The sequence below is a fragment of the Heptranchias perlo genome, chromosome 1 (assembly GCF_035084215.1).
Source record: "Heptranchias perlo isolate sHepPer1 chromosome 1, sHepPer1.hap1, whole genome shotgun sequence".
Taxonomy (NCBI): domain Eukaryota; kingdom Metazoa; phylum Chordata; class Chondrichthyes; order Hexanchiformes; family Hexanchidae; genus Heptranchias; species Heptranchias perlo.
The window spans coordinates 172,334,914-172,361,015 of record NC_090325.1 but is presented as its reverse complement, the minus strand read 5'-3'; the positions used below and the strand labels follow the sequence as shown (position 1 = coordinate 172,361,015).

General features: G+C 44.6%; 1 protein-coding gene across 6 annotated transcripts in view; it reads right to left on the bottom strand.

Moving 5' to 3' along the window:
* inpp4b (inositol polyphosphate-4-phosphatase type II B) overlaps nt 1–26,102 on the bottom strand; it is a 784,892-nt gene that overhangs the window by 19,055 nt on the left and 739,735 nt on the right. For 5 of the 6 annotated variants that reach the window (XM_067993786.1, XM_067993776.1, XM_067993795.1 and 2 more), the window contains exon 24: nt 14,355–14,509. In XM_067993786.1, the coding sequence (XP_067849887.1) occupies nt 14,355–14,509 (155 nt within the window). Of the gene's footprint in view, nt 1–14,354; nt 14,510–26,102 lie in introns of those variants that run through there. The other variant, XM_067993821.1, reaches the window with a different exon arrangement.

Below are 26,102 nucleotides of genomic sequence, written 5' to 3'. Positions count from 1 at the left end.
TTTTACTGTGTGTAAAGATTAACAAATAAGATGTAAGCAAACATGGGAACAAGAGTAGGCCATTCAGCGCCTCGAGCCTGATCTGACAGTTAGATAATGATTAATCTGTAGCTCAACTCCATTTATCTGTCTTTGATCCATATCCTTTAATACTCTTACCTACAAAAATCTATCAATCTTAGTCTTGAAAATTTCAATTGACCCAGCGTCCACAGCTTTTTGGGGAAACAGTGTTCCAGATTTCCACTTTTGTGTGAAAAATGCATCCTGATTTCACTCCTGAATGGTTTAGCTGCAATTATAAGATTGTGCCCCCTTGTTCTGGATTCCCCCACCAAAGGAAATAGTTTCTCTGTATCTACCCTATCGAATCCATCTATCATTTTAAACACCTTGATTAGATCACCCCTAAACCTTCCACAGTGAACAAAATACAAGCCAAATTTATGTAACATCATAGATTAACCCTTTAAGTCCCGGTATCATTCTGTTGAATCTGCGCTGTATCCACTCCAAGGCCAATATATCCTTCCTGAGGTGCGGTGCCCAGAACTGAATGCAGTATTCCAGATGGGGTCTGGCCATGGTTCTGTAAAAGTTCTTATTTGGGTAATGGTCCCCACCCTGGTTATATGCCTTGATGGTGTTTTTCACACACTTTTTGACTTATCACACTTTATGTTGCTCGTACGAACAAACAAAATTGACAGGTAGGAAAAGAGCAACTGGTCCGTCAAGACTGCCCCATACTCACGATGGCCAGAGCATCACGACTAAACACTTCTTCTCCACCCCCCCCTCCAACACGTACCCCCTCCCCAACTCCCACAGCCCTGTAGAGATGCTCTGTAATTTTTAGACCTGCAATTTAATATTTTCTTATTTTTCATCACCCCTGCTTTATTTTTTTTTTAATCAGGTATATAATTATTTCTTCCTATAACTTTTTTGGTACCCGGTGTATTGATATTATCACTTTTTGTACTCTGTCCTTTGCTCTCATTCCTTCTTTTTCTTATCTTTAGGTTACTATTATATTATTACGACCCAAACCCCCCTCTCTGTTGGTTTAAAGTCCATTCTACAGCCCTATTTATCCTCCCCGCTAGGACCTTGGTCCCGGTTCAGGTGCAGCCCAGCCCAGCGGTATAGTGGAGTAATAGCGGTAGAAAGCAATAGAGGATTTGTCTTCCATTTTTCACTGCTACTCAGAATTTTGCTCCCTTGCTAAAATATGTTAACAAAAGTTAGCTCCCAAAATTGTTAAGTAAGGACCGCTAAGAGTTTTGTTAAAGGCCAATAAAAATGAAATTTCTGCAAAATTACAAGTACAAAAACAAAATGTGAGCTCACAGCACAGAGAAGTGTGAGTTAAGTATATGAAAGAACAGCAACACGTCTAAAGGAGCATTAATCAATGGAAAGTAAAATCGGGCAGGGTGTAAAACAGGTGATCGATCCGGTCCGGTCAGTTTCCGTCCAAACTGCAAGTCTCACCACAGCACTAACATAATTGAATAGTACAGTGGAGTTTTCAACCCCACAGCAAAGGTGCAGCGGCCATTGCTGATTATTACAGTGTATTAGGAGCTCAAGGAGACTGCAGGAGGACCTAGATTAAGGAAATGGGCAGATATGTGGCAAATGGAGTTCAATATAGATAAATGTGAAGTAGTATATCTTGGAGAAAAAGATCAAAGAATGGAAATATGGCCTAAATGGTATAACTCTCAACGAATTGCAGGAACAGAAAGATCTAGAAGTGCAGATACACTGATTTTAAAAGCAGGATTGAGAGTAAAAAAAAGGCAAATGGAATCCTGAGTTTTATTTTTTAAAATGGCATATTGCATACAAAAGCAAGGAGTTGATGATAATTCTATACTAGACATTAGGCCACAGCTGCAGTATTGTATCCAGTTTTGGGCACCTCATTATAAAAAGGATTATGGAACTGTAGAAAAAGATGCAACATAGATCCACTAAGAGGATACCATGCATGAGAATATATGATTATGATAAGACCAAGGGCTGTATTCACTGGAACAGAGCAGGTTAAGGGGATTTAATAGAAGTGTTCAAAGTTCTGAAAGGATTTCACTGGGTAAATAGTGAATGATTATTTCTACTGGTCGATAAATCTCTAACAAGGGCATAAATTTAGCATTAGTACTAGAAAGATAAAGAGGGAGATTAGATGAAATATTTTCACAGAAAAGAATCCTTAGAATGTAGAATATATTATCACATACATTATCACACAAATTGAAGAAGAAATTTGATTTTCACTTAAAGAAGAAAAATATTAAAGGATATGCGGAAAGAGTAGATGGGTTCATTGTGAAGCTGGAACAAACAGGATGGGCCAAATGGCCATCTCCTGTGCAGAAATTCTATGATAGAGAGGTTCTAATCCCAACTTCATATTTTTCAACTGAATTTTGAAACTGCTTTCTATCAGTCACTGAAGATGGGAGAAAGAAATTTTTAAAAAATCTCCACGGGGATTTGAACCCTGGTCTTTGTATCAACAGGATCCTAGCCTCTTATTTGACATTAGTTTATTGTAATAATTGAAATTATTCTATTTTTTAAACTTTTAGCAATTAGAATTTACAAAGAAGAATTGTTTTAGTGTTTTTGCTTTCAAAACCTAAAGACACGAAGAAATGGTGTCTTCAAACAATTGAAAGAAACCAGATTTTCACTTTCCCAATTATTCAGCCTATTGCACCACAAAAGGAGTGAAGGTTGTATGCACTGAAGGTATGCAACCTGAAGGAAGTTGATGAATGTAAAGGGGAATTGCCAACAGAAAAATGAATATGATTGGAGAAGGTCACCAATATAAAGAAGGAACAGAATGGGACAGAGTAGAGTATTATGAAACCTCTAAGCTAATAGCAAAAAGTCAGGATGAACCATCAACTACAATGAAGATGCAGTGGTTTGAGAGGAAGCTGCATAGCCATGGATATAGCTTTGGTGGGAGACCCTATGATGGTTACTTGTTTAGAAGTGCATGTTGTTAAGGACTTTGGAGATGTCCAAGCCAATGACAATTCGTGAAAGTTCCAGAGGTAAACAACATTGACAAAAAGATCACCAGTGGAACGATTTGCCAAAAACCATACTAACAACCATTAACTGGGCCAGAACTCTCAAAACGATGGATAATTTCAAGGTACAAGACAAAATCTTTTACAATCAGGTGAAATCCTCCTCTTTTGATTTTCTGTTTCTATCCACTTTGCACTTTTAACAAAAATGATTTGTAGTTTATAGTCTAAAATGAATGGTCTGATAATGTATTTATTCTTCAGCAATCTTAAGACTATGAGAATGTGGAAGGACTCATGTTAATTTAGTGAGCTAGTGACAGTAATAAAGGTTTCTGTTCAACTATTGGACGATGCTACATTACTGAATATTGTAAGCATGCAGGGTAGGTGGTAGAACTACATTTTAGAAAGTATTAGCTGAGAACAATTATGGTGTTAATAGGTTTCAGGCGATGCTGGAGTGGGTTGCGGGTGACGCAACAGTAAACTGAAACCTGTATGATCATATTGGCCCAGATTTTGCTGAAAAAATAACAGTGCCTGAATGACGCATGCCATTATTAATGTGCAAATCGGCTAGCGACATGTGACGAGGAAGCGATACCCCATGAATTGCGAATCGCCACAAGTTGTTGGCCGACTTGCACCACCCCACCATTAGAACATAGGAAGGAGGAGTAGGCTATACTGCCCCTTGAGCTTGCTCCGCCATTCAATAAGATCACGGCTGATCTTCAACCTCAACTCCACTTTCATGCCCGATCCCCATGTCCCTTGATTCCCCAAGAGTCCAAAAATCTATCTATTTCAGCCTTGAATATACTTAATGGCTCAGCATCCACAGCCCTTTGAGACAGAGAATTCCAAAGGTTCATAACCCTTTGAGTGAAAAAATTCCTCCTCATCTCAGTCTTAAATGGCCGACCCCTTATCTTGAGACTATGCCCCCGACTTCTAGACTCTCCAGCCAGGGGAAACAACCTCTCAGCATCGATGCTGTCAAGCCCTCTTTGAATCTTATATGTTTCAATGAGATCACCTCTCATTCTTCTAAACTCCAGAGAATATAGGCCCATTCTACTCAACCTCTCCTCATAGGACAACCCTCTCATCCCAGGAATCAATCTAGTGAACCTTCATTGCAACGCCTCTAAGGAATAGGAACATGATTAGGCCATTCAGCCCCTTGAGCCCGCTCCGCCATTTGACAAAATCATGGCTGATCTGTGATCTAACTCCATATACCTGCCTTTGGCCCATATCCCTTAATACCTTTGGATGGCAAAAAGCTATCTATCTCAGATTTAAAATTAGCAATTGAGCTAGCATCAATTGCCGTTTGCGGAAGAGAGTCCCAAACTTCTACCACCCTTTGTGTGTAGAAGTGTTTTCTAATCTCACTCCTGAAAGCTCTGGCTCTAATTTTTAGACTGTGCCCCCAACTCCTAGAATCCCCAACCAGCGGAAATAGTTTCTCTCTATCCACCCTATCCGTTCCCCTTAATATCTTAGAAACTTCGATCCGATCACCCCTTAACCTTCTAAACTCTAGAGAATACAACCCCAATTTGTGTAATCTCTCCTCGTAACTTAACCCTTGAAGTCCGGGTATCATTCTAATGTCCTTTAGGGAAGGAAACCTGCCGTCCTTACCCGGTCTGGCCTTTCTGTGACTCCAGACCCACAGTCAATGTGGTTGATTCTTAATTGCCCTCTGAAATGGCCTAGCAAGTCACTCAGTTGTAAAATCTCGTTACGAAAAGTCACAATAAGAATAAAACCGGACGGACCACCCGGCATCGGACCACTAGGCACTGGACACGACAACAGCAAACCAAGCCCAGCCGACCCAGCAAGGTCCTCCTCACTAACATCTGGGGACTTGTGCCAAAATTGGGAGAGCTGTCCCACAGACTAGTCAAGCAACAGCCTGACAAAGCCATACTCACAGAATCATACCTTTCAGCCAACGTCCCAGGCTCTTCCATCACCACCCCTGGGTATGTCGTGTTCCACCGGCAGGACAGACCCACCAGAAGTGGCGGTACAGTGATATACAGTCAGGAGGGAGTGGCCCTGGGAGTACTCAACATTGACTCTGGACCCCATGAAATCTCATGGCATCAGGTCAAACATGGGTAAGGAAACCTCCTGCTGATTACCACCTACCGTCCTCCCTCAGCTGATGAATCAGTCCTCCTCCATGTTGAGCACCACTTGGAGGAAGCACTGAGGGTAGCAAGGGCACAAAACGTACTCTGGGTGGGGGACTTCAATGTCCATCACCAAGAGTGGCTCGGTAGCACCACTACTGACCGAGCTGGCCGAGTCCTGAAGGACATAGCTGCCAGACTGGGCCTGCGGCAGGTGGTGAGCGAACCAACACGAGGGAAAAACTTACTTGACCTCGTCCTCACCAATCTACCTGTCGCAAATGCATCTGTCCATGACAGTATTGGTAGGAGTGACCACCACACAGTCCTCGTGGAGATGAAGTCCCGTCTTCACACTGAGGACACCATCCAATGTGTTGTGTGGCACTACCACCGTGCTAAATGGGATAGATTCAGAACAGATCTAGCAGCTCAAAACTGGGCATCCATGAGGCATTGTGGGCCATTAGCAGCAGCAGAATTGTATTCCAGCACAATCTGTAACCTCGTGGCCCAGCATATTCCTCACTCTACCATTACCAACAAGCCAGGGGATCAACCCTGGTTCAATGAGGAGTGTAGAAGAGCATGCCAGGAGCAGTACCAGGCGTACCTAAAAATGAGGTGCCAACCTGGTGAAGCTACAACTCAGGACTACATGCGAGCTAAACAGAGGAAGCAACATGCTATAGACAGAGCTAAGCGATTCCACAACCAATGGATCAGATCAACGCTCTGCAGGCCTGCCACATCCAGTCGTGAATGGTGGTGGACAATTAAACAACTAACAGGAGAAGGAGGCTTGTGCAAACATCCCCATCCTCAATGATGGCGGAGTCCAGCACATGAGTGCAAAAGACAAGGCTGAAGCGTTTGCAACCATCTTCAGCAAGAAGTGCTGAGTGGATGATCTATCTCGGCATCCTCCTGATATCCCCACCATCACAGAAGCTAGTCTTCAGCCAATTCGATTCACTCCACATGATATCAAGAAACGGCTGAGTGCACTGGATACAGCAACGGCTTTGGGCCCCGACAACATCCCAGCTGCAGTGCTGAAGACTTGTGCTCCAGAACTAGCTGCGCCTCCAGCCAAGCTGTTCCAGTACAGCTACAACACTGGCATCTACCCAACAATGTGGAAAATTGCCCAGGTATGTCCGGTCCACAAAAAGCAGGACAAATCCAATCCGGCCAATTACCGCCCCATCAGTCCACTCTCAATCATCAGCAAAGTGATGGAAGGTGCTGTCAAGCGGCACTTACTCACCAATAACCTGCTCACCGACGCTCAGTTTGGGTTCCGCCAGGACCACTAGGCTCCAGACCTCATTACAGCCTTGGTCCAAACATGGACAAAAGAGGTGAATTCCAGAGGTGAGGTGGGAGTGACTGCCCTTGACATCAAGGCAGCATTTGACTGAGTGTGGCACCAAGGAGCCCTCGTAAAATTGAAGTCAATTGGAATCAGGGGGAAAACTCTCCAGTGGCTAGAGTCATACCTAGCGCAAAGGAAGATGGTAGTGGTTGTTGGAGGCCAATCATCTCAGCCCTAGGACATTGCTGCAGGGGTTCCTCAAGGCAGTGTCCTGGGCCAAACCATCTTCAGCTGCTTCATCAATGACCTTCCCTCCAACATAAGGTCAGCAAATGGGGAATTTCGCAGATGATTGCCCAGTTTTCAGTTCCATTCGCAACCCCTCAAATAATGAAGCAGTCCGAGCCCACATGCAGCAAGACCTGGACAACATCCAGGCTTGGGCTCATAAGTGGCAAGTAACATTCGCGCCAGATAAGTGCCAGGCAATGACTATCTCCAACAACAGAGAGTCTAACCCCTCCCCTTGACATTCAACTGCATTACCATCGCCGAATCCCCCACCATCAACATCATGGCGGTCACCATTGACCAGAAACTTAACTGGACCAGCCATATAAATACTGTGGCTACAAGAGCAGGTCAGAGGCTGGGTATTCTGCGGCGAGTGACTCACCTCCTGACTCCCCAAAGCCTGTTCACCATCTACAAGGCACAAGTCAGGAGTGTGATGGAATACTCTCCACTTGCCTGGATGAGTGCAGCTCCAACAACACTCAAGAAGCTCGACACCATCCAAGACAAAGCAGCCCGCTTGATTGGCACCTCATCCACCATCCTAAACATTCACTCCCTTCACCACCGGCGCACTGTGGCTGCAGTGTGTACCATCCACAGGATGCACTGCAGCAACTTGCCAAGGCTTCTTCGACAGCATCTCCCAAACCCGCGACCTCTACCACCTAGAAGGACAAGAGCAGCAGGCACATGGGAACAACACCACCTGCACATTCCCCTCCAAGTCACACACCATCCCGACTTGGAAATATATCGCCGTTCCTTCATCGTCGCTGGGTCAAAATCCTGGAACTCCCTTCCTAACGGCACTGTGGGAGAGCGTTCACCACACGGACTGCAGCGGTTCAAGACCGCTCACCACCACCTTCTCAAGGGCAATTGGGGATGGGCAATAAATGCCGGCCTCGCCAGCGACGCCAACATCCCATGAACGAATAAAAAAAAACCTATGCTGCACTCCCTCCAAGGCCAACGTGTCCTTCCGAAGGTGCGGTGTCCAGAACTGCTCACAGTACTCCAGGTGCGGTCTAACCAGGGTTTTGGATAGCTGCAGCATAACTTCTGCCCCCTTGTACTCTCGTCCTCTAGATATAAAGGCCAGCATTCCATTAGCCTTATTGATTATTTTCTGCGCTTGTTCATGACACTTCAATGATCTATGTACCTGAACCCATAAGTCCCTTTGGACATCCACTGTTTTTAACTTTTTACCATTTAGAAAGTACCCTGTTCTATCCTTTTTTGGTCCAAAGTGGATGACCTCACATTTGCCTACACTGAATTCCATTTGCCACAGTTTTGCCCATTCACCTAATCGATCAATATCCCTTTTTAAGTTTATGTTTTGATCTACACTGCTTACAATGCCACTAATTTTTGTGTCATTGGCAAACTTAGATATGAGACTTTCTATGCCTTCATCTAAGTTGTTAATAAATAGTGAATAATTGAGGGCCCATGACAGATCCCTGCGGGACTCCACTAGTCACATCCTGCCAATGTGAGTACCTACCCATTATCCCTACTCTCTGTCACCTTTCGCTCAGCCAACTTCCTAACCAAGTCCGTACTTTTCCCTCGATTCCATGGGCTTCTATCTTAGCTAACAATCTCTTATGTGGGACTTTATCAAATGCCTTCTGGAAGTCCATATAAATAACATCCATTGACATTCCCCTGTCCACTACTTTAGTCACCTCTTCAAAAAATTCAATCAGGTTTGTCAGGCATGACCTACCTTTCACAAATCCATGCTGGCTCTCTCTGATTAACTGAAAATATGAGGTGTTCAGTCACCCTATCCTTAATTATAGGCTCCAGCATTTTCCCCACAACGGATGTTCGGCTAACTGGTCTATAATTCCCCGGTTTCCCTCTCCTTTCTTAAAAAGCGGAGTGACATGTGCAAATTTCCAATCTAGAGAACTTTGAAAGATTATAGTTAGGGCATCTGCAATGTGCTCACCTCCTTCCCTTAAAAGCCTGGGATGGAAACCATCTGGTCCTGGGGATTTATCACTCTTTAGTGCTATTATTTTCTTCATTACTGTTGTTTTACTAATGTTAATTTTATCGAGTCCCTGTTGCCGATTCAGTATCAGTTTTCTTGGGATTTCCGGCATGCTATCCTCTTTTTCTACTGTAAATACTGACGCAAAGTAATTGTTCAACATGTCCGCCATTTCCCCATTGTCAATGACAATATCCCCACTTTCAGTTTTAAAGGGGCCAACACTGCTCCTGACCACCCTCTTTTTCCTAATATAACTATAAAAGTTCTTCGTATTGGTTTTGATATCCCTTGTAAGTTTCTTTTCATACTCTCTTTTTGTAGCTCTTACTATCTGTTTTGTGACCCTTTGTTGATCTTTGTATCTTTCCCATTTGCCAGGATCTGTGCCATTTTTTGCCTTTTTGTATGCCCTTTCCTGATGTCTTACACTGTCCCTTAACTCTTCAGTTGTCCATAGCTGTTTTTTTTGGCAGGTGGAGTTCTTGCCCCTCAGGCGTATAAACTGGTTCTGTGTCACTTTAAATGTTTCCTTAAACATTTCCCACTGATCATCAGTTGTTTTACCCATTAACAGATTTGCCCAGTTTACTGTGAACAGTCTCAGTCTCATCCCATTGAAGTCGGCCTTATCCAAGTCGAGAATCTTAGCAGCTGATTCACTTTTTTCCCTTTCAAACACTACATTGAACTCGATCATGTTATGATCGCTATTTGATTGATGTTCACGCACAGTTAAGCTGTTACCTAAATCTGGTTCATTACTCATCACTAAATCTAGTACGGCTTGCCCCCTTGTTGTCTCTAGGATATACTGCTGTAGAAAACTATCCCAGACACACTCAAGAAATTCACTACCTTTCTGACAGTTGCTAGTCTGCTTTTCCCAATCTATGTGAAGGTTATGCCTTTGTTGCACATTTGTCTAATCTCTGCATTTATACAATCTAGCTCTTCAGAGCTGCTGCCAGTGGTCCTATACACAACTCCCACTATAGTCTTAGATCCTTTCCTATTTCTCAATTCAACCCATAAGGTCTCTGTTGGCTGCTTACCCCTGATTATATCCTCCTTTATCACTGAAGTGATTTCATCTCTAATCATTAAGGCTACTCCTCCCCCTCTTCCATTTTCCCTATCTCTCCTGTCGACCTTATAACCTGATATGTTTAGTTCCCAATCCTGACCATCCTGTAGCCATGTCTCAGTAATAGCTATCATGTCATACCCTTCAATTTGAATTTGTGCCTGCAGTTAATTTAATTTATTCCTTATACTCCGTGTGTTTGTATATAGAACTCTTAGTTGGGCCACACACCCCAGCCTGTCCTTCAGCTTTGATGTTGGGATAATCGCTTTACTCCTTCTAGTTTTCACTTTATCTGTTGTGCCTAAAGTACATTTTCTTTCTGCTGCTCTACGCTTTTCCCTTTCACTTGTTCTTGAATAACTATTTGTACTATTTGCATTGTAAATTTCCCCTGGGTCCTCCCCTCTCTTGCTGTTTTCAACTTTACTCTCTTCTGACTCCCCGCTCAGGTTCCCATCCCCCTGCCACTCTAGTTTAAATCCTCCCCAACAGCAGTAGCAAACCCCCCTGCGTTAATTTTAGTCCCGGATCTGTTGAGGTGCAACCCATCCGGCTTGTACAGGTCCCACCATCCCCAGAATTGGTCCCAATTCCTCAGGAATCTAAATCCCTCCCTCCTGCACCAACCCTCCAGCCACGCATTCATCTGGACTATTCTCCTATTCCTATACTCACTAGCACGTGGCACTGGGAGTAATCCTGAGATTACTACCCTTGAGGTCCTGCTTTTTAACTTATTTCCTAACTCCTTATATTCTGCTTGCATTACCTCATCCCTCTTTCTACCTATGTCGTTGGTACCGATATGTACCATGAGCTCCGGCTGTTCACCCTCCCCCTTCAGAATGTCCTGCAGCCACTCAGTGACATCCATGACCCTGGCACCAGGGAGGCAACATACCACCCTGGAATCATGTTTGCGGCCGTAGAAACGCCTGTCTGCTCCCCTAACTATAGAATCCCCATCACAATTGCTCTCTCGACCTTTCTCCTCCCCCCCCCCCCCCCACCCTGTACAGCTGAGCCACCCATGGCGCTCTGGTCTTGGCTCTGGCTGCACTCCCCAGAGGAACCCTCTCCCTCAACAGTATTCAGAACTGAATACTGGTTGGAGAGTGAGATGCCCTCAGGGGAGTCCCGAACTACCTGCCTGCTGCTCCTCGTCTGTCCGGCGGTCACCCAGTCCCTCTCTGCCTGCACTCTTAATCTGCAGGGTAACCACCTACTGAAACATGCTATCCACGAAACTCTCAGCCTCGCAGATGCACTGCAGTGACGCCAGCTGCTGCTGAAGGTCTGAAACTCTGAGCTCGAGGTCCACCAGCTGACGACACTTCCTGCACATGATTGTCCAGGACATGGGAAGCATCCTGGAGTTCCCACATGGCACAGGTCGTGCTTTCCAAGGGTCTGAGCTGCCCTGCCATGCCTTAATTTATTAGATTAACTTAAATATATCCTTCCTTAGATAAGGAGACCAAAACTGTGCACAGTACTCCAGGTGTGATCTATCCAAAGCCCTGTACAATTGTAGCAAGACTTCCTTACTGTTGTATTCCAACCCCTTGCAATAAAGGCCAACATGCCAATTACCTTCCTAATTGCTTGCTGTACCTGCATGATAAATTTCTGTGTTTCTTGTACTAGGACACCCAGATCTCTCTGAGCACCAACATTTTATAGTTTCTCACCATTTAAAAAATATTCTGTTTTTCTATTCTTCCTACCAAAGTGAATAACCTCACACTTCCCCATATTATACTCCATCTGCCACCTTTTTGCCCACTCACTTAACCTGTCTATGTCTCTTTGGGTTCAATTTTAGCATTGAAAAATGGGTGGTTTGGGGCGGGGGGCATTGAAAATTGCCACCATTTCAGACCCGCCCCCAACCCACCCATTTCCAGTTTTCACCAGGGCGGTAAGAGGGGCGGGCGACTAACCTGCTCCCAGGAGGCGGGTCGGGCCTTAAAACCTTTCAAGGAAGCTTCAGGCCCCTATTTTTCTGGGCTTCCCGATTTCAACCTTGGGGGTGCCGGGATTCCTGGGCCTTTTGTTTTATGCCTTGTGAAGGGAGGCGAGAAGGCCCAAGACGAACAGGTAGGGCACAGCTTGTGGGCCCAGAGGAGCAGGAGTGCTTCCCCCAGGCCCAACAAGCCTACCTGCACCGACCCCATAACGATCGCGGACACCCGACCCTCGATCGCGAGCCCCCGACCACGAGCCCCCACTCCGATCCCCGCCCCACCGATCCTCCCCTTCATCGATCGCGAACCCCGTCAATCAGACTGGTCAGTCGGACGGGAAACCAACAAAAATAAATAAAAGACGTCTTTACGTCAAAATCATAAGGACGTCCGGGAAAACCCTACTAATGGGTTTCCTGACCTCAATTAGACCCCCCCCGGCTCAGTTTTAAAATTGAGCCCTTTGTGACCTCCTCACAGCTCACCTTCCGCCACCTAGCTTTATATCTTCAGTAAACTTGCATACACTACACTCAGTCCCTTCATTAAAGTCATTAATATAGATTGTAAATAGCTGAGGCCCAAGTACTGATCCTTGCGGCAGCCACTAGTTACAGCCTGCCAACCCGAAAATGACCTGTTTATCCCTACTCTCTGTTTTCTGTCCATTAACCAATCCTCTATTCATATTACCCCCAACCCCATGAGCCCTTAGCTTGCGTAACCACCTTTTATGTGGCATCTTATCGAATGCCTTTTGAAAATCCAAATATGCTACATCACTGGTTCCCCTTTATCTACCCTGTTTGTTACATCTTCAACAAAACACTAATAAATTTGTTAAACATGATTTCCCTTTCATAAATCCATGTTGACTCTGCCTAATCATATTATGATTTTCCAAGTGCCCTGTTACCACTTCCTTAATAATGGATTCCAGCATTTTCCCGACAACTGATGTCAGGCTAACTTCCCTGTTTTCTCTCTCCCTTCCTTCTTGAATAGCAGTGTTACATTTGCTACCTTCCAATCCACTGGGGTCCGTTCTAGAACCTAGGGAATTTTGGAAGATCACAACCAATGCATTCACTATTTCTGCAGCCACCTCTTTTAGAACCCTAGGATGTAGGCCATCAGGTCCAGTAGATTTGTCGGCTTTTAGTTCTTCTAGTACTTTTTCCTCTACTGCTATTAATTACTTCAAGTTCCTTACTTTTATTCGCCTTTTGGTTCCCCACTATTTCTGTATGCTTTTTGTGTTTTCTAATGTGAAGACAAAAACAAAATATTTGTTTAACGCCTCTGCCATTTCCTTATTCCCCATTATAATTTCTCCTGTCTCAGCCTCTAAGGGACCGATGTTTACTTTTGCTACTCTCTTCCTTTTTACATACTTGTAGAAGCTCTTACAATCTGTTTTTATATTTCTTGCTAGTTTACTTTCATATTCTATTTTCTCCCTTTTTATTATTTATTAGCTTCGCCAAAATGTCTTCTCGCCATTAACCTCCCCATGATTTTCATGAAGTTGCTGCATATGCGCATTAATTGCCCATTAACAGAACGTTAAGTCTTGTAATTAACAGCATTAATACCTTTTTAACGACATGATAATTGTTAATGACTCTTACCCAGAAAGTAAATGTGTGGAGTCTCATTCCTTCAGGTTGTGAATCGTTTTAGGAGATTTTAAAAATGTCAAATTTTAAATTTTAAAATTATTTTTCTTACATTTCCTTTGTCTCTTTTTTCCCTCTTTCTCTTAATCCAATCTTCTGTCCCTTTATTTCCGTTCCTGATTGAATTCATCCACTCTAGTTCACCCTCTCTCTCAATTCTTCCTCTGTTTATTTCTCAATCCTTAAATTGCATTGGTTAAGGAGTTACATTTTTGGTCCCGTTGTTCACCAAGGTCCCAGATGCTCTGTTGCCTTCGTCCACTTTTTGGGTCGCAACTGCAAAAGTTTTGGACTTTGCATTCCCAGTGGGAAGCCTGTACTTTTCCGCGCCGACGTTAAACCCGGAAATAAAGCCGTGTTGCGGTCGCGACCCAAAAACCAACTATTTTCAACTCCCACCCGCCCCCAACCCACCCGTTCTTGGGGTTTAAAATCACCCCCCTGAACTCTGAATGGTTTAGGAATGGCCTTGGCTCACAAGCAAGCTTTGCACTTGGATGTTTATGAACATTGTTTCCTCTAAAAGTCTTCTAGATTAATCAGACTATGTGAGAAACATATTCTGAAGAAAATATTTCAATCCTTTATAGACCTTATTGTTTTATAAGTATTTGTACCAGTAGCCTGCAGTGTCTTTCTGCTTCTATGCAATACCTTTCACTACTCTCTTCTGTATAAACTAATTCAATTTTGTTCAAGTTTCAATTATTGTGAAGCTCTGCAATTGTCCTGCTGCCAATATACAAGTCTCTTGGGACGTACTGTAAAAACACCTACCTTCTCATACAGTCCAGTGCTCGGACAAAATAGTCCGGATGTAGACTATGCTCTTCTTGAAGAATCACACATTGCTCCAGAGTCACTGACATTGACGTCCTGTCTTTGGCACTTTTACAGCTTGTGAAGCGTATTCCATTGAGCCTTCGGCAAATCTAAACAGGATTCAAAGTGACTTTAATTACTGAAATTGTTCCTTGAAAATCTTCATAGTCATTGTGAAACAGCAAATTAATTAATGAATTAGATATTGAGTTACGGTGTTTCTACTTGTGGAGGAGTCCAAAGCTAAGGGCCATAAATACAAGATAGTCACTAATAAAACCAATAAAGAATTCAGGAGAAACTTCTTTACCCAGAGAGTGGTTAGAATGTGGAATTTTCCCTTTGTAATTAGTGACAATCACTAGCAAAAGGAATAGGGGAACTCATTTTGGGCACAAACCAAAGCCTTGAAGCCGCAAACTTGTGGAAGTATGTCGTCAAAGAGATGCGATTTTTTTTAAAAAAGTGAGTCATCACATAAGATAATTACAACAACCATTGTGGAGCTGGCTGCACATCAGGAAAAATCTCTCCGTACGAAAGCACTGAACCTAGTTACTGGAGACAATGGGAAATTATTGACCAGAGGACATTATGCTTGCAATTTTGCCATCAGCATTCAATGTCATGTATGAAGATTGCCTATAACCTGGAGGAAAGAAAACTGCAGATGCTGGAAATCTGAGATAAAAACAGAAAATGCTGGAAATATAGAATAGTTCCAACAACATATGAATAGACAGGCTACTGTTTCAGATATAGTTCGGAAAAAGGGTCTACATTTTTTAGAACTGATGTGGACGAGTTTATTCATTTTAAAGCTTTGTCATTCAATTGGTTGAAAATGGCCTTTGTAGCCAAAGTTGCTCCCAACTCCAAAACAGATGGTTGGACTAGGGCAATTGAAGAAACCATGTAAGTTAAGGATTCTAAATGTTAAAAATGTATGAAACAAAGTAGTAATAGACAGAATATTTGGAAAACATGCCCCTAATCTACTTGATTTGTGTACATTATCTGCCTTTCAGTGGCAAGGTACCTGTGTGATATTCTACAATCATGTAACTTTTTGCCATCCAGGCAGAAGAGCATAACTGCAGCAGAAATCACACACACAACTATCAGTACCAGACATCAGCTTACAGACAGAGCCTCCTATATATAAGCACTTAGTGAATACAGTGCAGCATCTTCACTAGTTGGGTGTATATCATACGCCAAACTGTAGTGGCTACTGTGCACACTACAATTTGATGAGAGGCTGAGAAGGATGGGGAGATCAACATCAGAGATGAAGCCCTCCATCTCTGACATACATAACTGCTTATCTGTCTTTCTCTCTGTCTCTCTCTTCCTCTGTCTCATAGATGTTAAAAATTAGAAGCTCTGTCTCACAGCTATTAGTTATTAGTATCAGCACTCTTTAGTCTATCCTGGAGTGAGTGGCCACCTCCAAGGTTGCTTCAACTAGGTCCTCACACTAGGGCCCCGATATTAGCGGGGAGGCATGATGGCAGCGGTGGAGCGATTGGGCGCGTGGGTAACCCGCCCAATAAAATCTGTCCATTCCCCATGTGATTGCGGATAAATTGGAGCCATTTAACGTGGCTTCCGGGTTTGCCGTCCAAAAGCTGCGCAGCGGGCGGACTGCACACCTGCATCACAGGCTATCAGCTGGAGGAGCTCTATTTAAAGGGGCAGTCCTCCAGTGGTTGCTCCTGGAGCAAAAACCCAAACAGTACAATGGAGCAGCACAGGGGAAAGGCTGCTCCTAGATTTAGGATGCCTCAATCCAGGTGCTGCTGGATGGAGTGAGGAGGAGGAGGGATATCTTCTACGCGGCGGACGGGAGGAAGTGGCCTGCCTCTGCCACCAAGAAGGCCTGGCTTGAGGTGGCAAAGGAGGTCGCCAGCAACAGCAACATCTCCCGTACCTGGATCCAGTGCAGGAAGCGACCTAACTAGGTCAGCCAAAGTGAGTACACTTACTCATTCTTCTACATTCCGTCTTCCACATCACCGTCCCCAACCCCCAACTCATTCTGCACTGCCAATACTACTCTATCACATCACTCCTCACACCCACTCAAAGCTCATCCTCAACTTACCTGCACTTCCTCACCTCCCCATTACTCACCCCACCACTACCACTCAACCCAATTCTCATACAACGTCATGGCTCTGTCTCATACTTTGATGCATCTCTTTCGCTGTCAGCCGCACCCAAGCCAATGCATTCATCGGTTGGCCACGTCATCATCACTCACGCACGCGTCTGTACTTTCTCCCCTTATAGAAGAGAGCCCAGAATGCACGGGAGATGGCGAGGACCGGAGGGGGACCACAACAGATAATAGTCCTCACAGGCGCAGGTGCTGGAGCACCCTTGAGTGCCCGTCCGTCAGGGACGCCGAGACTGGCACCCGACAAATGTCTGGTGACAGAACTTTAACATTCAGCTCACGCACTATGAATTGATGTTAACATGCCTTGCCATCTTCAGCATCTCAGTATGCTCATCGCAACATGACACATCTGTGATCATGCTTATTATTGCCTTCTGTTCTCTTACAGGGCCTTAAGCAACCGCTGTGACGGCAGAGGGCAATTCCTCAGAGGACCTGCCAGCATCTGAACGAGCCATTCACCAGCGCGGATACACACACCTTGGTGGGTCCCAGTCTGCAGTTAGCTGGGGTCGCAAATGGTGAGTTACCACACACGTGAGCACGAGGCGAAGAAGTTGAGGACAGTAGTGACTGACAGCGACAGGTAAGGAGATGCTGCTCGGCCCAGTCGGGAGCAGCTCGGCATGGAGGAAGCTGCGGATGTCTGCGACTACCTGGCAACTGACTGATCCTCTGTATGCACTGCTCCTCAGGGAGGTCCAGGAAGCTGAGCCTCGGTCTGTAGACCCTGTTGCAAGGGCAGCGCCTCCTGTGACGTCGCTCTCTCTGTTGTTGCTCTCCGTGCTCTTGTGCAGGTGCCTCTGGCACAGCACTGTGTTGTGGAGCTCCACGAGGTGGAGGTGGACGCCGTGCCTGGTGAGGCTGGTGATGTTGCTCGTCCTCGGATGAAGTGGTGAATGCAGCCATGGCGCCCCCCGATCCTGACAGTTGGAGTTTGATGGGGTCCCCAAAATAGGTAAATATGTTTGTACAGCAGAGTTTTGGGTGGAAAGTAAGAATTTTGAGTGAAAACATAAAGGTCTTGCAGCCAAAACTTTGTTTGAAATGACAGAGTGCCCTGTTGCAATAAATGAGGTAATCCTTTGCATCTCCCACTGGCTACTGGCTGAAACACAGGGATTGTTTCCCACAGCACAGGAAACACGCTGAGGATCCTTCAAAATTGCACCTCTGCCGAAGTGTCCAGTCAAGCAAGTAGTTCGAGTGCTTCAACTATCGGACAAACTATGCAAAGTATCTTTCTGCTGGCTTTAATTGCCAGTGGGACTTCCACATTCGGGAGGCGCGCGTGCACAGTCTTCCGAAAATCAGCCCTTAGGAGCCTGTGTTCCCAGCCCTTACAGCTTTAGTGGAAGCTCAAACAGCTTCCATTCAGACTCTGGGCTCCAACTTGTGCTCCACTTTGGAGAGACTGGTGGACCACATAGATTGGAGTTTCAAGGTGACACTCATCTCCTACATTCTGCTCACCCGCAAATTAGTGGGAGCTACGAGCTACAGCCCCATTGGAGTGGTAGTGGCACAACAGGAGTGGCACCCTCTCTCAAGATGTCAGCACATCTGTTCCCTTGCCAGCCCCTCAAGCAATACATGCCATGGTGCCAGAAAGCCAGCTGAGCCAGACTGCCCAAGTGCTATAGTCTGCAGTCGGGCCATCCCAGGCTTGAACTCCCAGAGCTTTGCTGAAGTCATGGGGAAACATAGGAGGAGGAGCCGAGTTAACAAACCTTCTTTTAAGAAAGGCACTATGGGTTGACACTTGGGTGAGAAATGAATTCAAAATAATTATTGTGTTTGGCATTAAATTAATCACCTTTATCACATTTGGCACTTTTGTCTGCAGTGCCTTTTTATAGCACTTCTGCATCTACATTGTCAGTATGTCATTCATATAAATGTTGGCTGAATGGTTTCAATGTTCTTTAATGCAAGATTAGGAGAGTGGTGACAGAGGTAACAAGAACTGTTAACACAGAGGAGCTTTGTGTATCTTTTCAGAAGAGGGGATTGAGCAAGTCATTGGAAGCGTTGTGCCATCAATTGATCCTTGGCATCTCTGGCTGCAAGGCGTTGAGCTGGCCCTCCTTATTCTGCTTCTCCCTCACCTTCTCCTAAGTTTTCCTTGTCAGATGATGACACTTGCAGTTGTTCTGCCTTCTCCAAATGCAGTCCTCTCTGGATTGCTATGTTGTGCAACACGAAGCACAATACAATGACCATTTCTGGGGCACATTGTAGGAAGCCCCCAGATCTATCTGGGCACCTGAACCATTGCTTCAAGAGCCCTATAGTGGGCGCATTGATGTTCCTGGTGGTCCCATGGCTCGGGTTGTACCTGAGCTGTTCAGGCATGGTGGGGTTGTGGAGGGGTGTCATCAGCCATGTGTGGAGGGGGTAGCCATTGTCCTCAAGCTGCCATCTTAATGTTCCTGGAAGGATGGAATAGTGGGTGGATGCTTGACTGTTGCAGGATAAAGGCGTTGTGATAGCTGCCTGCGAAACTGGCACACTTTCGTGGTGATCACATACTGGCTGGACATTAATTGAGTGGAAGCCCTTCCTATTGACAACAGCTGCTGGCTTGTCTTCTGGTGCCTTGATGGCTACATGAGTGCAGTTTATAATCCCCTGCATATAAGGGAAGCCAGCCACTGCTGCAAATCCTAGAGCTCTATCATTTTAACTGTTGGAATCCATAGGAAAGGTGATATATTGGTTCACCCTGGCAAATAGGGGACTGGTGAGCTGCTTGATGGACTCGTGCACTACAGACTGGGAGATGCGAAAGATGTCCCCTGAAGCACCCTGGAATGAGCTTAAGGCAAAAAACTTCCACAGCCTTTGGCAAAGCACGGCCACCTGGCCCAACTGGTAGCAGGTCTTGTCGCAGAAGGCTGCAGACATTTGTGATAGCCTGCCTGGAGAAGCACAGCCTCCTCATATCCAGGAAGCTCACTCTTGGCCCATAGACCCTGTAGACTGGGTAAGGCCTCTAGATTTTACATAGCAGGTTCAACGCTGAGCAGGACTTCCACTATTTGGTGTTAAAAATTTATTGCATTCTAATTACATCACGAGACCCCAATTTTCATGTATTCGGGAGGCACCTGCCAGCTTCTGGTGGGTGCTTCTGCCACTATATAAAAAAAAGCATGCAGTTAAAACGGCGGCAGGAGGGAATCGAGCAGGACGTACTCCGAGCCTATTTTAACTGCATGCCTACCCTGTTCTCGTCAGGGTGGGATGGTTTAAAATCCCCCCCCCTACCATATCAACATTGACGAATAGGCTAGATAAGTGGTTGAAGGAAAAGAGAATAAAGGGATATGGGACCAGGACAGGCACATGAGATTAGAACTACTGCTTGTGTGGAGGATAAACATCAACAGGACTGGTTGGGCCAAATGGCTTGTTTCTGTGTTGAAATTTCTATTATTCCATGTAAAGTGTTTGCAAGTGTCTTCAACCAAATGGATGATCCGACATGGCCTTCTCCAGAGGTTCCCACCATCATTGATGCCAGTGTCCTGCCAATTTGATTTATTTCACATAACATTAAGAAGCAGCTGATTGCCCTGGACAAAGCAAAGGCTATGGGCCCAGAAAACATCCCAGTTGTAGTGAAGAGCTGCTCTCCTAGCCAAGCTGTTCCTGACAGCGATGATACTGGCATCTACTCGACAATGTGAAAGATTGTCCAGGTGTGTTATATCGACAAAAAATAGGATAAAATGAAGAGCCAATTGTTGCCTAATCATCAGTAAAGTGATGGAAGAAGTCATCATTAGTGCCACCTACTCACCAAACTTCAGTTCTGGTTCTGCCAGAACCTCTTGGCTCCTGATCTAATCACAACCTTGATCCTGACATTGAAGCAAGAGGTAAGATCCAGAGGAGAGATAAGAGTAGCTGCCCTTGACATCAAGGCAGCATTCAACTGAGTATGGCACAAGAGGTCCTAGCAAAGCAGAAGTCAAATGGAAAAATATTCAGTGGCTGGTGTCATTCCTGACACAAAGGAAGATGGTTGTGGTTGTCGGAAGCCAGTCATCACAGTCCCAGGACATCACTGCAGGGGTTCTTCAGGAAAGCGTCCCCAGCCCAACCATCTTCAGCTGCTTCATCAATTATCTTCTCTCCATCATAAGGTCAGGTGTAAGGCTACTCGCTGATGATTCCATAGTGTTCAGCTCTATTCACGACTCCTCTGATAACGAGGCAGCCCATGTCAGCCAACAACAGGATTGGACCAGGATAACATCCTGGCTTGTCCTGACAGTGGCAGGTAAAATTCATGCCACATAAGTGTCATGTAATTACCATCCCAAACAAGAAAAATGCCAGCCATCTCCTCCTGACTTTCAATGGCACCGCCACTGCCAAGTCCCCCACCATCAACATCTTGGGATTATCACTGACCGGAAGCTTAACTGAACCCGCTATATCAGCACCAGGACAAGGTAGTTCCTTGGATCGTTGTCCCAGCCATTGAATTCAATATTCACCCCCTCTACCACTGGCACACTGTGGCGGCAGTATGTACAATCTACAGGATATATTGCAGCAACTCACCAAGGTTAATTTGACAGCATTTCATTCCCCAGTGATCTTGACCACCAAGAAAGGCAAAAGCAAAAATGTCGCGGAAACACCATCACCTCCAAGTTCCCCTCCAAGTCATACACCATCCTGACTTAGACATATTTTGCTGTTCCTTCATTGTTGCTGGGTCAATATCCTGGAATCTCCTATCTAACACCACCATCATCACAAGGGCTGAAGCAGTTCAAGGAGAAGAGCAGCTTCTCAGGGCATCTAGAGATAGACAAAAAATGTGGCCTTGCCAGCGTTGACCTCATTCCAAGAACAAATAAAAAAAGTAGTTCCAAATGACTTGCAAACTATTAAAAAAAAAGGGTTATTGTTAAGATGTGTAAAGGCATAGACCCCACTCCAGACTGATGAGACCTGTATATATGGAGCCAAACAATTGACTGGTAAGCTTTGTGGACACATGAGACAGACACTACTACAGACTGGTGAGACTTGTAGAGATAGAGTGACATCACTACAGACTGGTGTGATCCATACAGGCACCACCACAGACTGGGTAAAACTCATAGCAATGTAACGATGAGATCCCTGCAAACAGACAAGCGCCATTACACACTGATAAAACCCTTAGACATACAGACCCACACAGACTGGTGAGACTGAAAAAGATAGAGGCACACTATCAACTGGTAAAATTCTGCTTCCATCTGCCTGTTCTGCTAAGCTATGCCTTCTTGTTGGGTATTGTCCATTGATGAATTACTTGTTGAAACTACTGGAATTATATAACTATTTATTACTGTTAACAAAATGCAAACTAATGTGTCACTCACGGTAAAGAAAGTTGCTTTTGAAGTTAACGGTGGAGTGGAAAAATGAAGAATGACCTGACCACATTTCAGATGTACAAGGTCCCCTGAGAAAGCAGAAGTTGAGAGAGGGAGGAGTCTATAGAAAGAATTGCTTAGGTCAAGAAAATGGAGTTGTGTGAGATGCAAACAACCTAGGTATAAATGGAGGCAAAAGTAGAAAAAGCATGCATCTTGCAGATGTGGAAAGCAAACAGGTTACCCTGGACACAGATAAGAAGATTTGAAGGGCTGTTTGGGCAGATGGATCCAGGCAAGGAACATTGAAATAACAGGTCATATGCATTAAATGATTAAAGAGAGAACCTAGACAAGAAATATTAACCGTTCTATGTATAGTCAATAAAGGTCAATAAAAGAAATAAGAAAAAGGAAATTTACTGTCTCTGTCCCTCTCTGTTCCTGAGTCACATCAAAACTTAAACAAACCACATAAGTTGTCAGCTGGCTCTGCAACTTAGGAACTGACCTTATTTTAGTCATGTGGTAAGAGGTGAAAATTTCTATGCTGGACTAGAAAACACAACATTCCTAAAGTTTAGGAACGTTGTGTTTTCTAGTCCAGCATAGAGATTTTCACAGTGCACTGTTGCCAACTCCTCTACTTATATACCATCAGCAAATTTTGATATTGTGCTCCCTATGCCCAAGTCCAATATGACCAACACTACTACAGACTGGCAAAAGCCTTAGAGACATCATGGCATAGAGAAACAGACAGACACCACTCCATACTGATAGCACCAGTAGAGACACAAACGTATAATACTACAAACTGGAAAAACCTGTAGAGAGAGACAGATACCATGAAAGACTGCTAAAACCACGAGAGAGAGAAACACTACTACAGACTGGTGAGACCAATAGAGGCAGACTGATAGAAACCCATAGGGGCAATTAGAGACATCACTATACACTGGTGAAACCTGTACAGAGAGACAGACAGTATTGCAGACTGGGGAGACCCATAGAGATCAGACAGCCATCCCTGCGGACTGCTAAAATCTGTAGAGTTGTAGAGACCCTACGACAGACCAGCAAAACTAGTAGCAACAAAGACAAACCACATTAGTGACAACTACAAATACATCAAGGCAGACTGGTAAAATCTGTACAGAGACAGACCACGACAGTCTGGTGAGACCAATTGAGATATACAGACATCACTGCAGACTGGTAAAACCTGTACGAACAGAGACAGATCACTACAGTCTGGTGAGGCCAGTTGAGATATACAGACATCACTGCAGATTGGTGTGAGGTCTGTAGATGCAATCACCACTACAGACCAATAATACCCACAGAAACAGACAGATGTCACTGAAGCCTGGTAAAAGCAATACAGGCAATTAGACACCAGTACAGACTGATGAGATATATACAGTCATACACCACTACAGACTAGTAAAATCCACAGATACAGAGCTGAACAATACTATAGACGGATGAGAACAACAGAGACAGAGATAGACATTACTAAGGTGGTATAAAAACAGAAAATGCTGGAAACGCTCAGCAGGTCAGGCAATGTCTGTGCAGAGAGGAAGGTAGGGTTAACCTTTCAGATCAGTCCATAGGATTCTGAAAATGTGTTACATGGAGTTACACAGGGCTCGATTTTCAAATGGCGGCAGGATAGCAGGAGCTGCAACGCCGAGGTGGGGTGGGTGGGGGGGGGGGCGAGACATCGGAGAAGGAGACATTGGAGAAGAGTTATCAGGGGGTGAGACATCGGAGAAGAGACAGCGGGAGTTGAGACATCGAAGAGACATCGGGCATTGGAGCAGGAGGGTACAGGTGAGATCATTTGAAAAGTAGGTTTATTTATTTTTTTAACCTTGTGAAATGTTATTTATTTAATTTACTTTTGCCTGATCTGGCCCTTCATGCCTGGTCAAACCAGGCGTGGATCAGAAGCCATGGGAAAGCTGCTCAGGTAAGTTGAAAATCGTTTTAACTACCTACTATCTAACAAATAAAGTACCTTAAGTACCTCAATGAGGTACATTTGCTTCTTTCAATATTATCCTTCTATTCCTTTCTCCCTCATGTGCTTATCTAGCTTCCCTTAAATGCACCTATGCTATTCCCCATAACTACTCCTGTGATAGAGAGCTCCACATTCCTATCTCTCTTTGGGTAAATAAGTTTCTCCCAAATTCCCTATTGGATTTATTGGTGTGAAGTCAGTCAACAGTTTCCTTGTGAAGTCTTTAACAAATTCAACTACTTCAATTTGCTGATCTGGTATTTTTCTGATCACTGTGAGTGACTATTCACCATTAAGGACAGATGTCCTGTGTCTGTGATATAGTCTCGGGTGAGAATGTCAACTGTTCAGTTTCTAAGTTGCTGTGGCAACTGGGGTTGCAGACGTGTCATACAGCTGGAACCTGGCTGATTCCAAGCAATTCTGTGAGGGGAGGACAGAAGTCTGCCATTTCAAAGCAGGGGCACTTGCAATTTTTAGGGGAACAAGTTCCAGGAAATTATTTGTCTGGTTGTTATGGTAAATGTTACTGCTTTGTTTAGGTTCAGCCCATCTTTCCTGTACCAGTCTTTACTGTTCTAAAATATTCTCATTTACTCATTTACCAGATTACCAGCCACTTGCTTACATTTTCACTTTCTTTGGTGAATTCCCCCCCTCGACCCTTTACAAAACACCGGAAGTGTACCAGAAAACATTATTTTTCTTCCCCAATCTTTGAGTTTTGAGGTGACCCTTGCCTGTGTGATTTTTATCGCCTCTGACATTATTTTTCCTATATCCTTTACCCCTACATTAACCTTCCTAAACTCACTTAAATGTAAACTGCACCATGTAAGATGTATGAACTCTAAATCCTGCGCAGCATCCACAATATGTCAAAAATTCCAATTTGTAATCCATATCCAGTGATGGGTAGCAGATGAATCAGGCTTCTTGTCACTAATAATATACATGTCAGACAATTAGGTTGTCCAGGGTTTAAGTACAATTCCTAAATTGTGCTCACTTTGGAATGACCTACATAATCCAATACGAAAGATAATGATAATCAAACAACCCAGTCCAACAGAAACACAATACAAAACTGAGTGAAATGCAAAGTAACTTTTACTTGTCAAGGGCATCAAACACTTTTAAACCCCCACCCCGTAACCAATGAAAATGGGGTGTGCAGGAGGTTAAAGTAGAGGCAGGGTCCTGCTCTCCAGCTTGGCACCATGCTCACCGCGGCCAGTATTTTAACTCCTGGGTTTCAGGATGCGTACGAGGCCTTCGCTGCAGGGAGGCGAGGTCCTCATTAAAATACAACAGTCAGGGTCTGATGATGTAATTCAGACCCCGACACCATTTTGGTGTGCAGTCGTGCGTTCAGCAGCCGGTGCTGGCCTTGCCAGGAACACCGGCCAGTAAGGAGTAGTAGGCTCAAGAGGGTCGATAAGGTAAGTCAGTTTTAATTTTTAAAGGTTTCCTTGTGGGCCAGGAGTTGCTGCAGCAGGAATGCTCCACCAGGCCCCAACGAGGAAACCTTGGGCTTCTCATGCCCTGGAACGTCCCCTCCCCTCAATGATCACATTTGTCCCCCTCCCCCGACATATTTAGCTGTCTGCCAGGATCTGTTCCCGCAGGACCCTGGTTGCGGCTTACTGCCACGCTAGCCCCACACCTGCCCGCTACTATCTGTGTCATTCCCTCCGGATTTGGGAGGGAGTTGCTCCTTCACTATGATAATGAGGGAGTTAAAATAGCCGAGGTCTCATGTCGGCAAGTTGGCCCCACGTTCGCCTCTCACCCCAGGTTAAAATCAGAGCTTGAGTTTTACACAAAGATACATTATTAACACTTTTTTATCTAATAACATCCGCATTAATATGATTAATACCGTCACAAGCTGATGGTATTGGTGATTACAGTAAAGGTAAGTTCATTCATTAACAGAATCTAAACCATCATAAATACAATTGGTTAGTAACAGTGTAACAGACTTAGGTTTGATATCCAAGATCGCAGTATGACCTTAGCGAGTTTAACTAGGCCTGCATTGCTAAAGCTGTTGCTTGGTGATATCACATAAAATCTCTCCTTGAGTAACATGCCAGCTG